We start from the raw sequence: 19,178 nt of genomic DNA, 5'->3' as shown, positions 1-19,178 counted from the left end.
TTAATCATATATCTTTTTTTGATAAGTTTTACACTAGCTTGATTGAAATTAAGAGTTAAAACTCATTTTAATATGAAACTAATGATTTGTTAATAATTTAAAACAATTAATAAAAATAACTGTAGTACAAAGACCTTAATTTAATTTTTATGATTTTACTTAAGTGTTTATGTAAAAAAAATCAAATGTTTTATTTATAAATTCTTATCACTTAAGACTAAAGTTCATAAGTCATTAAAATTTAAACCTTAGTAGTGAAACAAATACTAAAATTTCAAAAACGAAAAATACATCATACATTTAAGAATGTCACTAATTAAAAAGCAAAACTTTTATACGTTTAGTTTTATAATATAAAGAAAAAAAATTGTCAAACACTAATATATCTTAATAATCTTCTCAAACTGCATGATGGTGAATAGAATTAGATAATAAAAAATAATGATACATATAATAAATTTAAAAATCATGTAAAACCGGAAACAAACAAAATTTAAGTCAAAGACCTACAAAAACTGAACAATTAACTATAAAGAAGTGAAATATCTATTGAAAGTAGAATCCTGAATATGAACTGATTGCACGTGTTTTAGAAAACAAAACAAATATCTATAATTGAACTAAATCCATTTGACCTTTGATGACTTCTACTTCTGTTATAAAAAGTTTGAGTTTTATATTTATACAAATTAATAAGAACTAGAACAAATAAAATATAATAAAGTTAGTATACATACGTTTATGTAATATCTGTATTCTATAAAATTTAGTGTAATAAACTAATTGATAAAAATTAAAAATGTGTATATAGATATAAAAAATATATAATAAAGTTTAAATAAATACTTTGAACAATTCTTAGATGCCAAAATAGTATGAAAAACTGTAAAAAGGACAATAGAAAGTAAGCAGGTATAAATTTTTATTTAAAGTTTTAATAAGTAAAAAAAGATGAAAGTTGATGGAAAAAATATAATAATAAAATTGAAAACTTTAGCCAATTCTATGTGTTAGCTACAAAATTAAAGACAAAATTTTATATCAACACATTAAAATGTTCTTTATAATCACTTATACAGAAATATTTTTCAAAGTAACTAAATAGTACTTAAATTTTTATGAGTTTTAAGTATAAGATGCTTATAAATACAGGGACTTTTGAGTTTCCGGATGGAAAAACTTTACATTTCGGAAAGATCAAAAAAACACCCTGTGCAAAATTTTAAATGATTTGAAAAAGTTTTCACTTTGGTGGAATTCGATTTTCTGAATGTTCTGAGTTTTTTGCATAATTTTTTTTTTAATGTGACAATTTTTCACATAAACACATTTTGCACAATTTATTCAACGATTTATTTAGCGATTTAAAGAAAATTTAAGGATGCATTTTGATTTTTCAGTTAACTTTTCAAAAAATTATTAAGTGCCACCATATTTAAATTTTCTTAAATTGTGAACAATGTAATTAATTGCCACAGTTAAAAATACTTCAACCTAAAAACTCAAACGTCGAAATTTTTAGGACCCAAACAGTTTGAATCGGGTTGGTTGTCAGAAAATCAAATTCCGTCAACGCGAAAGTTTCTACAAATAATCTTAAAATTTGCACAGGGTGTTTCTGTCATCTTTCCGAAACGTAAAACTTTTTCCAGCTGAAAACTCAAAAGCTGCTGTATTTATAAGCACCCTAATCTACATATCAATTTAGAAGCATAAAAACAACAAACACTGACCGTGCAGTAGAACCTTCAATTTAGTAGCAGACGTTGTAAAGGAAATTATTTCTTCTTTATCAGTGGCAGGATCCACTAACTAAATGATATTTTTTAATGAATAAATTTCTTAAACAAGGAGAAAATACAATTTACTTTAAACATTAAATAAGCAAACAGCTAAACAACAAACTTTAAGTTTTTTATTTTTCGTTGTAACCGGCATCGATACATAGTAAGTTATACAACAAACAAATTTGTTGAATTGTTTGATTACTTTAATGATCAAATTAACAGGCAAGTCTAAACAGACTTACTTATTTTGTAATAATAACACCGTGAAGAGTAAAAATATTTTAAATCAAGATCAAAATTTTTTAAATCAACTACTGCCGATGCAAACTATTTAAAACTTATTAAAAAAAATAATGTTGACTAAAATCGGAATTCAATAGAAACTAAAAAGAATTCCTACTAATTTAATTTTTTATTAAAACATTTTTTAAATTTCTCACCAAAATTTTCAGGTCAACGCTCTTTTCCGCGCCCTTTTTCCCTGGGTTCAGCTTCCAGTCGACCTTCTTCAACTGTGACGTCATCCTGAAACTCTTCCGCAACGCTTCGGTGAGCAGATCGTCGCGCTTCGATTCGTACGACTTGCACAAGGCATTGGCGTGCTCTGATTGGGTGAAAAATGTTATTAAAGTTGTGCATTGAACCATAATAAAATGAAATAACATAATATCATAATAACATAATAAGTATTTACTAAGCTTTCATAGAACAGATTTTATCATTCTTGTAATTAGTTTGTCAATAAACTCAAGCAAGAAACGTATTTACTTATGAAAAAATATTGCTGAATTAAATTAACAATGCCTGTGATTAAATGCCTTCTTGAGAGTTGCACGTATCAAACACCAGATGTCGATGCTTCTGTAGCTGCCTCTTTGCTTATCATTCACAATAATGTTCACATTAATGCAAAGTTTTCAAAACTGGTCTAGCAGATGAGGATATCCGCAAAGAGGTGTTAGGATGAGGAGTTCTAGACGAGAAGATGTCATTGAGACAATCAGTTTTATAGAAGCAAAAGATATGGCACGTGATGCAATGACATAATTTGCTATTACGGCCTCAGTTTACTCAAACAAATCCTTATGAACTACAAAAAAAAGTGGTAAAATAACTCGTAATATATGTAGTAAAATATGTAGAAAATTTATTTGGAGCAGAAAAAATAACAAGTATATTGATAAAGTAACAAGTATGCCTGTAATAAATGCTGGATAAAATCCAGGAAAAAGATTATCAAGGTGACAACAAATGTGCAGATGAGACAAATGAACTTCTGGTTGGTGGATCATAAACACAAAATTTTGCTTAAGCAGTTGATGTTTATGATAGTATCAATGTATTCAAACTTGACCACTACGTCTTTGATTCTTTGAGTGGATGGAAAGAATCAGTATAACTGAAACATCCTACAATTCAGCTAAAAGCTTCCATTGATAAACAAGCATACACTCAGATGAATATAAAATTACCTAGACAAAATTATTACAAAATCAACATTGTTACAGATACGGGTGCACAGTCATGCTTATGGGACCTTAGTAGTTACCTAAAACATGGTTTTAAGAAGTCAAACCTTATACCAGTTAAAAGAAAAATGGTAGCGGCCAACAGAAAACAGATCAAAATAACTTGGGCTATCTTTATGGAAAAAAAATGTAAAAGATGTAAAAGGTAAACTTCATATAGCAAAAGAAATAGTATATATCAGCCCATGTACTGACAGGTTTTTTCTTTTAAGAAAAGCCTGCATAAAACTTTGTATAATAAGTCGTGATTTTCCTCGCATTTGTGCGACCATTGAATCCTGCACTGTCCATGAAGAATTGCAAACTTCTGATTGTATACCTAAAACTCCTCCTCCTGATAGGCCAAAGGAATTGCCATTTGCTTGCAATCTTGCAAATAATCATAAGATGAGAGAGTGGCTTTTAATTAGGTGCGCTTCATCTACATTTAATAAATTAACTCATGAATTGCTTTCAGAAATGACAGGTCCACCTTTGAAAAATTATATTGACCCAGATGCCATTCCTTAAGCAATATCAACAGCTTCCCCAGTTCTAAACATCGGGAAAATGAGGTAAAAGAAACATTGGATAGGGATACTCGATTAGGTGTACTTGGTAAGACTCCAGTTGGTGTACATCGTATGGTTGTGGTTGCTCAAGCTAATGGTAGCTGTAGAAGAGTTGTTGATCTCTCACTTATAAATAAGTATTGTGTTTGAGAAACACATCATGTAAAGCCTCCATTCGTTCAAGTAAGTGAAATTCCAGCAAACACTTGGAAAAGTGTGACTGATGCATGGAATGGGTTTCATTCAGTACCACTTCGACTGGAAGATCATCATCTCACAACATTTCTTACTCCATGAAGAAGGTACTACTACTAAGTGGCACCACAAGGTTATTTGGCAAACGAAGATGCATATACGCGCAGGTATGATGAAATTATAATTGACATACCTAGAAAGACAAAATGCGTTAATGACACTGTTTTATGGCATGAGAAGTTGGCTGATCATTGATGTCGTATGATTGACAATTTAGATTTAATGGGAAAAAATGAAGTTGTTCTTAATCTCTAACCCTGAGAAATTCCAGTTTGCACAAAAAGAAATTGACTTTGCTGGATTTTCATTACGAAATATGATATTAAGCCAAAAAAAAAGTTCATTAATGCTATAAGGGATTTTCCTATACCCAAGTCTATAACACATGTGCGATCATAGTTTAGCTTAGTGCACCAAATATCACATTATAACTAGTTGACATCTTTGAAGACTGTATTCAAACTGTTACTAAGTCTCAAAACTAAGTTCTACTGGAACAATGAGCTAGATAATACATTCTAAAAATTAAAATAAGCTATAGTTGCAGCCATAACAAAGAGAATACAAATCTTTGATTAGGATAGCCCACTTGTATACAACCAGACTGGTTCACAACTGGTATTAGTTATTTTTGTCGCAGAAACATTGATCTTGTCGCTCTGCTGTGCCAGGATGTTGTCAAACTAGATGGCGTATTGTTTTGGCAGGCTCTTGCTTTCTTAGACGTTCAGAATCATGTTATGCTGCAGTAGAGGGAAAGCCTTGCAATCGTTTGGGCACTTGAGCAATCACGGTATTTCACACAAGGATGTGATATTTTTTTGGTTCTGACTGATCACAAGCACTGGTAAAACAGTGTGGAGACAGAACATTTGATGAGATTGCAAAACCCCGCCTTTTCCGGTTAAAGCAAAGATGTCTTTTATGGCGGTTCAAGATTCTACATAAACCTTGAAAACTACACCTTGCTCCAGATGCAATGTCACGTCATCCATTGGAAACTATTTATAAAACAAAAAGATAAAGTTGAGATAAGTGCTTGTTAAATTTTAGCTGGGATACGTTTACCAGATAGTGGGTGTATCATTGTAAGTAATCAAGTAGGTGACAACTTTCAAGCTGTGACTTTTGACAGAGTTAAAGAAGAAACCTTGAAAAATAAACAAATGATGAAGCTTAATCATTATATTCAAGCTGGTTTTCCAAAGACCACCTACCATTAGAATTGCATGAGTTTTGGATAGTTAGCTATTCTTTGTTTATGATGGATGGGGTCATCATGTGTGGTGATCGTAAAAGAAAGCATGATCATAATAAGCTTCTATCACCTAGCAGTATGATACAGGATGATGTGTGTAGAAATTTTATTCATCCATCATTAAAAAAAGAGGTTCTTGGAGTGCTGCATTCTGCTCATCAAAGGGTCACTGCAAAATCGATTGTTTATTGCCCGGTAACAACAAATGAGATTCAAGGTTGTCGGGAAAATTGCAATAGTTGTAACTTAATTGCACCAAGCAATCCTCGCCTACCTCCTATTGAACTATTGACTCCAAAAGTTCCTTTTGAGTCAATTGTTTGTGATAATTTTCATTTCAAAGGGTGGTATTATTTGTAGCTGCTGACAGATTTTCAGGCTGGACAGAACAACAAGTAATCAAATTATGTACAAATGATTCTGGTTCAAAAGGGCTCTGTTAAGCTTTGCACCATATTTTTGCCACTTTTGGTTTTCCAGTTAAATTAACTTCAGATGGAGGTCCAGAGTTTTCTGCAAAAGTTAACAAAGATTTTTTTTAAAAATGAGGTATATACCATTGTATGCTATCTGCGTATCATCCTATGTCAAACGGTAGGGCGGAATTAGCAGTAAAAGCCACGAATCGATTGTTAATGGATAAAGTTGGTTCAAATTTTTTGAAAGGTTTATTTTTTCAAAGAGCAAAGACTATATGGTACAAATTACCACAGGATGTAGTATTGTGTGAGAATGTGGAACATTTTCGCTTAAAACTAAAAAGATTTAATTTAAATAGTATAAATATCAGTAAAATTCAGTAACTTTTCACAAAAACAATACAGAAAAAAATAAAGATTTGTATAATATTTATCTCATCTAAATAAGCTACCGATTTCTTCATTATTCTATTTGTAATATTACTTAATTTTATTTCCTTACCCCTCCCCCTGACAAAATGTTTATTTAATTTTATCAATTATGTACAAATAATTTTCTAAGTCTTAAGTTATCGCCTTTTATATCAATCAAAAAGTTTAAACTTATGAGCTTTTATAATTTTAACTATGTTGATGATTTGATTATGTTTTTTTGTTGTTGAAAATAAATATTTTAATTTAATCTTTCTCATTGTGTGTCCTTAAGTGGCTCAGGTTTTGATACCTAAGTCCAACATTGCAAAACAAACAATATAATAATAAAATGGTGAAGTAGATAACAACAGAATGGTACAAGCTTTACTTATACAAAGAAATACGCTTGATTCAGGATGCAAACTATCCCCTGCACAGATTCTTTTGGGACGAAATTTAAAAAACTCATAACCTTACATCAGAAAGAGTTTTATGGCTTACAATAACCCACAGATCTTAAACATGTGGCGTAATGCATGGAGTAAAAAGGAAGAAGCTCTAGGTCTTGTTATCTTAAGCCTCTCAGAAATTTAATTGAGCACACAAAATCGTTGCCACCACAGAATTGTGGTGATCATACCATGATACCAAACCAAACTTTCCTAAAAAAGTGGAGTAATAGTGGAAATAAAGGACTATCATCATTATGGTGTCAAAGATTGATATATCAGCTTGCTTAACTGTACCAAATCGCAAGTTTCTAAGAAAATTTAATCCTCCTGGTTGCAAATCTCGAAGTAGTATCCCTTATCTGAAAAAGTAAATATACTACTGCAGGAGTTTGTCTTTTCTAGGGGACACGTTCATAATCCACTGGCAATCAAAATCCACCCATGTTTAAAATCCACCCAGTCAAATTCGAGAACCGCTTACCGATCAAGGGTTAGGGGTAAAACTGATAGTGAAAAATAAACAAAAAATTGGAAAAAAAATTATAAAATAAATTAATAAATAAAGAAAGTATTAAAAAAAATCAAGTAGATTTTGAACACGGGTGGATTTTGATCGGGTGGGTTATGAACACGGGTTGTTTTTGATAGTATACCCTTTTCTGGTAATAATGAGAAAAGATATTTCAAGGAAAATTTTGATGTTGACGCTTCCAGAAAGAAATATGTTTCAAAGCTGGAGATAACTTTGGCAAGATTTGCAAGCAACACCAGCTACCTTCCTTCCATCTCAAGACTCAAATTGCATGGATGAAAGCCAATCCTCTGCAAAGCAGAGAAATGATGTATTGACTTGTTTGGATCCTAATAATAAATCTAGGTTATCTTAAAAAGATTTTGTTGACGATTGAGTGTTGACAGAGAATGAGCTGCATCGTTCCGGTCGTATAAGAACCCGTGGAAGGACTTACAATGTTGAAAAAACAAATATAAACCTGTATAAACTGCAGTTTAAAATAATGATTTTATTCAATTGGAAACTGAATTAACTGTAACATTTTAGTGGTTTATATTCTTTTTGAGTTTAATTTTGATGATTTTAGCGCTGAAAACTGTTTTTAAGTTAGAAGTTTTTGTAAATGATTTACATTGCTAGCTAAATGTGTCGTTTCATCTCTTTAGTACAGAGTTTCCCAAAGTAGGCAATATCGCCCCCCTGGGGGCGATTTTAGTATGTTGGAGGGGCGAATTTTAGAAAAGGGGCGAAAGGGGGGGGGGGCGATAATTAGTAAGGGGGCGAATGAGGGGCAATTTTATAATTTTGGGCAGTCATAAAATTTCTACTTTCTATCTTGTTATTTTACTTATTTTAGCTTTCCATTAAATATTTGACCCTGAGGGAAAACTTTAACAAAAAAAATCCGTTTTGTTTAAGTAAAGTATAGATTTCATTCTGAACATGTAGATAAGAATGCAGAGTTTTTCAGAAAACGTCGAGATGAGAAAACAAAACAGTGTAAAATCACAAACATGTTCAAGAAATCTACACAAAGTATTGAATATAGACAATTAGCTTCTTATTATATGTCTCTCATAGTTGCTAAACAAGGACTGCCTCACACTATTGGAGATAAAACGTTTATTCCTGTCTTAAAAACAGCTCTGGAAAAAGTCATTTATTATAAAAACACCAGTAATTTTTTACGCTCTCTTTCTTTAAGCAACAACACTTTGTAAAGTTGTATAGATGAAGTGTCAGAATGTGTTGAACAAAAGTTAGTTCGAATGATTGGCAATAATTTTTTCGATGCAGGTTGACTAGTCCACTTTGCCGGAAATTTGATAGTTGGTGATTCAAACTAATGAAAACGCATAGCCCAGGATAATTTTTGTTTGAAAAATTAAAAAATATTTGAAGTAAATAAAATACCTTCAAAACATCTTAAAGAAATTGTAACAGATGGTGCTCCGTCTATGATAGGAAAATATCATGAATTTATAACATATTACAAATAGTTAAACCCTGATACATTTACTATTCAATGCGATATACATCGCTAACATTTAGTTGCAAAAAAATTGAGCGTTCGTTTAAATGACTCCTTAAACTTTGTGGTAAAAGCTGTAAACAAAATAAAAAGACATGCTTTACAAAGTTGTCTGTTTAAACAGTTGTGCAATGACAATAATGTGCAATGATAAGTTGATAATGTATACAGAAGTGAAATGGTTATCAAAAGGAAACTGTATGGAAGGTTTTTGGCTGTTTTTAATTCAGTTATTGATTTTTTTTTGAAAAGGATAAGGTATTGGCAGACAATATTATTAAAAGAAAAATAGACATTGCTTACATGTCAGACTTATATGGTAAGATCAACAACTGAACTAAACTTTACTAGGTAAAAACTTGAATCTTGTAAAAGTCAAAAGTAAGATAACCAGTTTCAGAAACCAACTTGTATTGTATAGAAAATAATTAAAATAATCAGTATTAACAGTTTGCAAGTTTGTAAAAATTAAAATTTCAAATAAGTGAAGGTGAAATAGAAGTAGTTTCATCTCATCTGGAACAGCTTAAATGTGATATTGATAAACGGTTTACTGACGTTTTTCAATTAAACGTCCCGAAGTGGATTATGGATCCCTTCGAAGCAGATCTTTTTGAAGTAAACGTTAACTTACAGGAAACTTTCTCAGACTTACAAACTGACCTTGAACTTAAAGTATTTTTTTTAAAAGAACGATATGAAAGCTTTTGGACTCAACAAAAACTAAGGCAGAAGTATCCTGTCATTTGGGAGGAAGTTAGATTATTGTTTATTTATTATTGTTTACTTCTAACTATGTTGTTGAGAAAGTTCAGTTCAGTTATGAACATATTGAGCAAAAGATATGATCTAGATATTTGTAAAGGAGGTGATTTGAGGCTTTATTTGACTGATCAGAACCAGATATAAAAAACTTGCAAGTAGTAATGAAGCTCATCCTTCACATTATATTAGACTTCAGTTGCAGACATTATTTTCTGTAAGGTCTTCAATTTTAGTTGATTTTTTAAAAGATTTCTTATTTAAGCTGATTTGTATTGTATTTAAGTAGTCTTTTTATAACAACAATTTTATTAAGTTATTTATTCTACAACAGGTTTGCTTAATGCCTAATGAATATTAATTATGGTAGACTTCCTCTTGAGTTCGAACTTTTTACCCAAAAAAAAGTGCACATTTATAATTTCTTAAATTTAACTTGAATAAAGTATATAACTAACTAGGTACTAATAAAACAAAATTTGTATCATACTTAATAGCTTATATAAATCAATCTTTTATAATGAATGCTTTTTTTATGTTTTATTGGATTTTACGTTTATTCATAACATTATTCCATTATAACATATTGAAATTTGCCATTTTGTAAAAATAATAATAATATAATTTTGAGTTTGCACTTTTTGATTTTGTTCAAAGTGTAAATAGTCTACTGTACTTATTGAGTGGTTTATGTTTAAAAGTTATTAATAGTTATGTGTTGACTTGGTTAATTTTGTTTTTTATATTTGTCGTTTTACATTACACTAAAAGTTTTTATAGCATAGTGAGTAAAATATTTGTTTAAAAGATATTTATTTGACATATTTTTGTTATTACTTGTTAAATCTGTATAAGTAAAAAAATCTTCTAAATCATTAAAGTTTTTAGTTAAAAATATATTTTATGACTTTAAAAGAGTATATATTTGAGGGCTCTATTTGAGATGACTTTAACTACTTCACTAAAAATGTTCTTAAAGTCAGTTTAATTTTTTAACTTGATTTATTAGTAGTGTTAAAAAATCTGTTTATTAAGGAATTTTAAACTATTAGTACAGCTCTTTTTTGTTTTATGTTAAATCAAAATATTTTGACTCTTAAGATATGTTTTTTATTTTAATATTTCAACCTTAGCTTTTAAATTTTCATTATTTTTTTCTGTTAAATTATTATTATAGGTTGATAGCTAGAAAACAAATTCATTTTTGAACTGAATTAAATGAGCCATCGAAAAGACTGCTACAGTTAAAAAACAAAATTTTAATCTAATAAAAAATATTTAAATTGATTATTTTTTGTTCACAACATTAACTGTAAAACCTTTAGTTTTTATTTTTTAAATTTAAATATATTTTTTTTAGTTTTTAAAAGGTTATTCCAAGTCAAATATTGCTTCATGGTATTCAACTACGAAACATATAATTTAAAAAGTTAAAAGTTAATTTTTTAACTTTAGAACTAACTTGCTTATAATATCTTTTAGCATTGAAATTAATAATTTTTCTGCATTAATAGAAGCTATTGATAAAACCACTTTTCATATGAGATAATAAACCATATGGTCAAACTTCCTTAAACTATATCAGCAATGATGTTTTAATGTTTATTTTAATATGTGTAAAATAAGCTGTTCATTCTTTTGCAGTTTTTTAATCTATGATAAATCAATTTTAGAATATGCCTATTTATAAAATAACTTAAGTATATTGTTCGACTTAAATAAGTTACTTAGCATTCACTTCTAAATGTCCGAAATTCGTTATATAAAAGATTATTATAATATCAGGTTTCAGATAAGATTTTAGATGGGTAACGTACGGTCCAGATCCAGTCAAATTTCGGCCCGCTGAGTAACTTGAAAACTACTTGTGCAAAACAAATAAAATTTAGCTTAACACTTTCAATACGCTTTCAATTTAATTTTCAGTTTACAATAGTACTTCCTAGATCACAATAATAGTAAATCAGATTATTACAATTTTGCTCGAGTTTTTAAATTTTCTTATATGTTAGGTTGTTAAATAACGCAGCCCACAAGTACATTTTTTTACAAGTCGACACTAGAAAGGATTTTTTAGTAAAAATGACTTGCTGATTATAAAAATTGTCCACAACTAACTTAAAGTTTTTATTAGTTTGGAAACAACTCATATTTAATCAGAATTGATTAGAGATTACAAAAGGCTTTTTAACATTTAAGTAATTTATTACACTTTAATGAGCTTATAACAAAATAACTGTAAATTATTTTTTCAAGCCCTGTAAATTACTTTGAATACAGCCCAAAAGTACATGCATAAGAAGTTCCAGACTAAATTACTTTTCGATTACAACTTTTTTAGCTCAAAAGTGCGTACTCAAGAAGAAAAAACACTTTATAAAATCATGGAGGGCGATTTTTTTTTTCTGAAAAGGGGGCGATTTAGTAAATGAGTTTGGGAAACCCTGCTTTAGTAGATAAAATCTGGGTAAAAATGTTTTATTATTTACCTAGCTTTCATTGTGTTTTGTTGTACAGATTTTATCATTCTTATAATTAGTTCGTGAATAAACTCAACCAAGAAATTATTTATTTATGGGCCATTTTATAAGTTTGGGGGGCCATAAGGCTATAATTTGAAACTTATACTTACACTGAAGCTTTATATTCTTGAAATGATGACAAAGATAAAAAAATACTAGGAGTAACTTAGGGTATTCTAAGAAATTTTATTGGGGGGGGGGATCATTGCTTTTTTAATTTCTTATAAACGAATGAATAAATAAAAAATTGGGAAATCCTTGTCTAAAATAATCTCACAAATAATATAGTAAAACAACAACCTTTAGGCAGACCCAGCTGCTGAAGCTCATCGGATAAAGTTTCAGGTTCGACGTTGTGCTTGGTGGCAGACGAAATTATGAAATCGATACCAGCAATGCTTGCCTTCATATCTCCACTGTCTGTTTTTATGTATAAAAATTGTGTATGTGATTTAGACTTGAACAGTTGTTTTATTCAGTTATTCAGTTTAATATCAGTTTTTTAAGATATTTTTATGCACTAATGATGGGTATTATCCGAGGAAAATATTCTGTTTAGAGGTAATATCTATACAAATTGAAAAGTTTATTTGAACTACCTTAATATAATTTTATTTTTTGACCAAATTTATATGAAATGTTTTTTTTTGTCGTTCAATGAATTATTTTGAAAGTTAAATTAAATTTTTAGTTTTATAATTTATTATTAATCTATTCCTCAATTTTTTTTTCAAAAAAAAAGGTTAAAAATAAGTTTTTTTAGGTATAATAAAGTTTATTTTTTGGGCCTGATGACCCTGCTCTATACCAAGTATTTAATTATAATAACTACTAATGTAACAGTGTTAACTTTACATAAGTTATTTAGTGCGTTTTTACTTTGTTGATATACAAATACACATATTTAAGTAAAAAATCGTTAATGAAGTAATTTTTTTTATTCTTTACATTATAATATTTTAAAATACAAAAGTAAGACCTAAAAATCTAAAATATAATAAAGTAAATTAATATAGAATGAGTAAAAAGAAATGTTAATAACTAATATCAATTAAAATATTTATATGACAAAAAATTTATAAATTTGTTTAAGACTGCTACGCGTTCATATATTCTATAAAATTTATAGTTTTTGGGTGAAGCAGCTTAAAAATAAAACAAACTTAAAAACTTTTATAAGTTAAACCAAAAAAATGGAGTTTAATAAACTTTATATACTAAGAAAGTAGTAACTTACTTTTAAAAAGCTATTAAATAAAACTAGACTTTTTAGTATTTAGAAGTATAAGTAAATTTAACATTTTATAAAAAAGTTAATTGTATTTACACTATATTGTTAAAAAAATAATTTAAAAGAACGAAGTAATATTTTTAATACATGTTGAAATAGCATTTTTAAATTAGTAATAACATATTGCTTATTTGTTATATTATGTTTAATATACAAAAAAATAATAAGATATTTAACAAATTTGTAAATTAATTTAGCTTCCCTAAATGAGTACTTACTACTAATATATGCCAAACAACTTCATTTTATATATTACTTCAAATATTCTATTCGTTAAATATAAACTAAAGTTGCTCTAGCAATGTAAAAACAAATGTTTAAAAAATGAGTACTAAAAAAACTGAAATTGGTAGTATGTAACACTTATAATACTCAGTGACTTTGTACAATAAAGTTGTGTATTTAGCATAAAATTAAAGCAACTAACCAAACTTAGCATCTGAAGTCAGCTTTTGGACTTTTGCGAACTGTTAAGAATTACAAATCAAAACATGCTAGATTAAAAAATTTATAACGAGTAATACTACAATTATAAATTAGCTCTAATAACTTATCATATAACTTTTTCAAATAAAAGTATAACTATAATCAAGTACTTTGTGAACAAAAAAACTTTTTGACCAATTTAAGATTAAACAATTTACATTATTATTAAAAAACTGATCTTACGAACTAAAATAATTCCTAGTTTAACAATTTATATAATTAATTAAAAAATTGACTTAGAAGTTACCTCTAATTTTCATTCAATAGTAGAAGTTAAGACCATTACATACTTACTACGTTAACAGCATCTTGGTTTTAGCATTTAAAGAAATGAAACACATTTTCCCTTAAAAAAAACATAAAGCAAATATCACACCTCAATAAAACCAAGGCAATAATAATTTTCATGATTATTAATATACATGAGATGTGGCCTCATGCATGGCTTGATTTATAAGAAAGACATTTTCATTCAGAATATTATTAAATTATCTGTTCTATTACTAATACAAGTGTTAATATTTTGAAGATTTCTCTTCTTAAATTAGATAAAATACTTCTTGTTGTATTTTGTGAACAATTTTAAATTGGTCCAAAGATATTCTGTTCATTATGAAAAGAAACTAACAGGGTAATAATTTTGTAAAAAATAGACTTTAGGAATATAAAAACATGTATAAAGGAACATTTTATTATTTTTAAATATATTATATTAAGCATTCTTAAAAATATTAAGTTGATTGAAGCTAATTTTAGAAGATAAAAGACAAAACTTACATCAATATCTTGACTCAGTAGACCTTTTACAACTTGATTTACAAGAAGTTTCATCTTTACTGATGTCTGAAATTTAACAGAACAATAGATATCTTATATAATATAAATACCATTTTCAATAAATACTAATTTAGATATGTAATATTTTTAGTTGTATTAAATTATAAAAAACATTATCAACAAATAAAATAATTATTTAAAAATAAACTACTTAATACAGACAATGATAAATTGTAAGTTATCATAAACTACTATTTAATAACAATAAATAATAAAATGACTTTAAAATTATTTATTAAAATTATTTAAAATCCATTATTTTAATACTAGTTCATTATATCAAATACTTTTATTGTTAAAAAACTTATATCAAAATTTATAAATCAATCTATACACTTTTTATAAAACAAATATTAAATTTCAATAGTATTTTCAGCTCTTATTGCTGTTTATTGAAATAATAAGAAATACTTGAAAGTTTTTTTTTCGATTAAATACTTGTTTAGCATTTTTTTTTTTAATATTAAGATATTACTTAAAAATAAAATTGAAGTATTAAAACTTATTGACTCACAAGCCTTGCAAGGATGTTTATTTCTGCCAAAACCCAGTCAGGACAATCCAAATCACCACAAAACTTGAACCTCTGTAATATATAATCTATATGACAAACTAACTTATAAAAGTTATTATAAGTATTAAAAAAGTTAATTTGATTAGAAAAACAATATTAACAGTTTTGCTTATTGTCGCAATTTAAAAATTGGTGAACCAAACAAAACCTATTTTAGAGAAGTATTAAAGCTATATAATTTACTATATAACTATAAATATAATTTCTGTAAGCCATTAACTAAGTAGTATTAAATGTTTTAAATGAAAAATTTAAAGAATACATTTTACGTACAGTTAATTAATTAAAATTTAAATCTGGTCTCAGTATTTAATACAGTGTACTGGCAGCAAGCAAATAAAAATATGCTGTTGCTGATAAAGACATATACTATGCTTATTTTCCAAACCTCTACAATTATTAAATTAAATCAAAAAAGCAAGTTTAATATAAGTTGTCTTCTGTAGTGTAAATGCACTGAGTAGATTAATAGTGATATCCTTTAAAACTAAAATACACTTGGTTTTTAAACCACTTAAAAAGTTTTTATGAACCATTTATAAATGGTTCCTTTCAAAACCTACCAACCACTGATTAAGAATTTTTGCATATATATTAAGGCAGACTCCAGAATAATAATCAACTAATTGTTTTCACCTCAATACCTAAGTATTTTAATTTTACAGTTGTGTATTTTACATTTGGCGAAAAAAATTTTCATGTCACATCAACTTAAGTAATTTTTTGTAATCTTAAAAATAAAACAGATTAAATTCAGAAAGAAACATCTTTTAAACAAAGGAAAATAACAAGATTTTTTAATAAAACATATTTGAAGAAGAATTAGAGTATTTTTTTAAATTTTACTTTTTAAATACATTGTTTTACTTTATACTAACAGGGTTGCTATGCTCTATGAGTCAAAAAAACTGCTCTGAGTGTCCAAAAACTGCCCTGAATTAGCTTGAGTTTTATTTTCTAATGCTTGAAAATATATTTGCCTCTGCTGCAAACTACTTATACCTACTGTTCATTTTATTTTCTTAATATTTAAAAGGAAAATTGTATGCGTATGCTTCTGCATTAAGGCCATAGGGGGTCCAACACTTTTTTTACAAAAATTAACTTTAAATTATTAATTTTTCAAGCAATGTATAAAATGTAAATAGAAGTCTTTATTTTTCAAAAAAAAAATTTTACTAATTTTTTTTTAAATTTACAAATAACGTTTTTTTTGTTATTGTATAAAGATTAGACTGTAAAAGTTTGAAGAAGATTGCTTGAAAAATGTAGGAGGAGATTGATTTTAAACAAAATAGTATTTTTTTTTGTTTTAGTTTTCCCTTCCCTTAGGGAACCTATTATGCGGCCCGACTTTGACTGATCATATCTCAAAAAGTAATTTGAATTTTTTCAAAGCATAAAAAGCATCTTGAAGCTTAGAAAAAATCCTATAAAATAAGATCAACTTGTAAAAAGTATAGCCTTAAATGTTTGCTAACCATATGAGAAATACTGTTTTCAAAAATTAGACAACACTAGTCTATACACATTTTTTAGTCCTTTTACTTAAAACAGTGTTTATAATTTACAAAAAAGAACTTCAGATATGAATTATTAGTATAACTTCACTAAACAGTATAAGAAATAAAAACTAATTAAACATTATTTTTTTTTATAACACTAACACATGTTTCTGTGTGTTGACAGGTTAACACACTTCAACAGAGCTATGAAAATCAAAGACACGTGTTAGTGCAGGGGTTGGCAAAATCATCAAAATCAAAATTTGCGGCCCACAAGCTCCTTTTTGGCCAGAAATACACATTTTAAAACAAACAATTAAGCTTTGTAATAAAAACCTACAATTAGGCTCTTAGTTCAATAAATACTCTTTACTAATGCTATACTTTTGCTTAATTTATCACATTTTCGATCTATATTTATACTTTTCTACTGATTACTAGAAACTTATTTAAATAAATGCAGCCCTTGAAGACTTTTTTCTGAATAATGCGGACCGCAAGCAATTTTTTCTAAGAAAATTGTCCAGGGTGCTAAAAAAGGCTGATGCCTCCTGTGTTAGTGTAACTAAGAAAGAATACTTTTAAACCTGTTATTATTATAAAATATTCCACTAAACTTGTTTTGTTCAGATCTTTGTTAGCAAATGCTTTAATTTATATTTTTTAATAGTTATAATTTTAGAGTGTATGAAATATTTTAATTAATAGTAAAACTTTTATATTTCTAAAACTTTAGTTTTAAGGGCATAGGGGGGGGGGGTAAACACCCTTTTTTGGTTTTTGATATTATTTTATATAATTTTTACTAAGGTACAAGATGCTTTTTACAGATTTTAAAAATTCAAAACAATTTTTGAGATATAGTTGGTCAAAGTCGGAGGCAACAATAGGATCCTTATGGGAGGTGCAAACTAAAACAGCAAATAACTAGAAATCACTAAAAATCTATCTTCTCCTACATTTTTTGAGATAACTACCTCAAATTTTCAGGAAATGTTCCTTGCAGTATTTAGAAAATTCTGTCGGAACAGAATTTAAAGAAAATAAAAAATAAAAACTTTATAACAAAAAACAATAAAAAAAATGTTTTTTTTGTTTATTTTTTATATAAAAATATAACTTTTATATTTTTTAAATTCCTTCCGAAAGAATTTTTTAAATATACTTAGGAACATTTCCTGAAAGTTTGAGGTAGTTATCTCAAAAACCGTAGGAGAAAATAGATTTTTAGTGAAATAGTCTATTTTTGCCGTTTTAGTTTGCGCCTCCCATAAGGAACCTATTGTTGGCTCCAACTTTGACCCGCTATATCTCAAAAACTATTTTGAATTTATTAAATCTGTAAAAAGCATTATTTAGCTTAGTAAAAACTATATAAAATAAGATGAAAAACCAAAAAAGGGTGTTTACCCCCCCTATGCCCTTAATATAAACTAAAGTTATGATAAAGAATTATTTCAGATTTATAACAAAAATTAAAATGTTAGTTTTAAGTTAAGTGAAGAACTAGTCACAATGCTAAAACTCTTTTTTGAAAAAAGAGCATTTTTTAATAAATAAATTCATTTTTGAACAAAACTGGTCATATTATAATATAATAAAACTGAATAAAATAAATCCCATTGTTGATCTAGAAAAAATAAACTCTAGAATATATTTCAAATCTTCAAACTTTCCTAATATATTTATTAAAATCAAAACTGCACTGATTAATACTAATTTTAAAATAAAATCTAAATAAATTATCTTCAGTTACACTGAGTCTCCTGAGATTTTCTATAATTTCAAAATAACCTTAATGTGTGCTAATGCTGTACTTAAAATATACAAGAAAACTTTTACTTTCAAAAACCTGGAAGAAAATGAGATACCTGGAAATTTTAGAGGTTAAAATTGTCTAAGAAACCAATTACCACCCTGAATTATCTAAATAACCAAATAGAAACTTTCAATTGGGTTATATAAACATAAAAGTGCAGGGAAATGTTATGATAAAATCAGTAACTAATTTATTTTTAATTTTTGCTTTCACATGTTTTAATTGGTAATTATTGACCAAACAATCATTTAATAAAATAAAATAGTAATATACTAATTACATTGTAAAGACATATATTAAATATAAAATATAATTTTTATGAAATATTTTTTTAAATATAATAATTGTCAGAAACGAAACTCACCATATTGTATTATATTTTTGAGTTGCTATTTTTTTGTTGTTTTTTAAAATTTGGAAACACTATTTACTTAAATAAGTAGGAAGTTATTAAAATTTTAATTTCATTCTAGGTAATTTTTAATTTGTACCAACAAAACTTTTAAGGTTTATTACAGTTTTGAACTAAATTTAGTCCGTCTACAAAATAAAATGAAAGAAAAGTCAAATATATTACATAATTACTTGTATTTTATAGGTTTTATTTTTTTATTTATTCTTAAGTTTTTCTCTTAACAATTTTTGGCAATCAACAAAAAATAAATTGCGATT

At 27.4% G+C, this 19,178-nt stretch overlaps 1 protein-coding gene across 1 annotated transcript; it reads right to left on the bottom strand.

Annotated features, from left to right (window-relative positions):
* Nucleotides 1-482: 482 nt before the first annotated feature.
* LOC145842393 (COMM domain-containing protein 4-like) lies at nt 483-18,923 on the bottom strand. Its single transcript, XM_082949822.1, has 8 exons — nt 18,871-18,923; nt 15,123-15,194; nt 14,549-14,614; nt 13,713-13,752; nt 12,295-12,414; nt 2,228-2,391; nt 1,734-1,812; nt 483-653 (listed from the first exon to the last, which is right to left on the bottom strand). The coding sequence occupies exons 1-8, from the start codon at nt 18,871-18,873 to the stop codon at nt 610-612; spliced, it is 588 nt and encodes a 195-aa protein (XP_082805948.1). The 5' UTR covers nt 18,874-18,923; the 3' UTR covers nt 483-609.
* Between the last annotated feature and the right edge of the window lie 255 nt (nt 18,924-19,178).

Source organism: Thalia democratica, chromosome 8 (genome assembly GCF_965202585.1).
Source record: "Thalia democratica chromosome 8, ktThaDemo2.hap1.1, whole genome shotgun sequence".
Taxonomy (NCBI): domain Eukaryota; kingdom Metazoa; phylum Chordata; class Thaliacea; order Salpida; family Salpidae; genus Thalia; species Thalia democratica.
The sequence above is the reverse complement of the archived record's forward strand: the minus strand, read 5'-3'. Positions and strand labels throughout refer to the sequence as shown.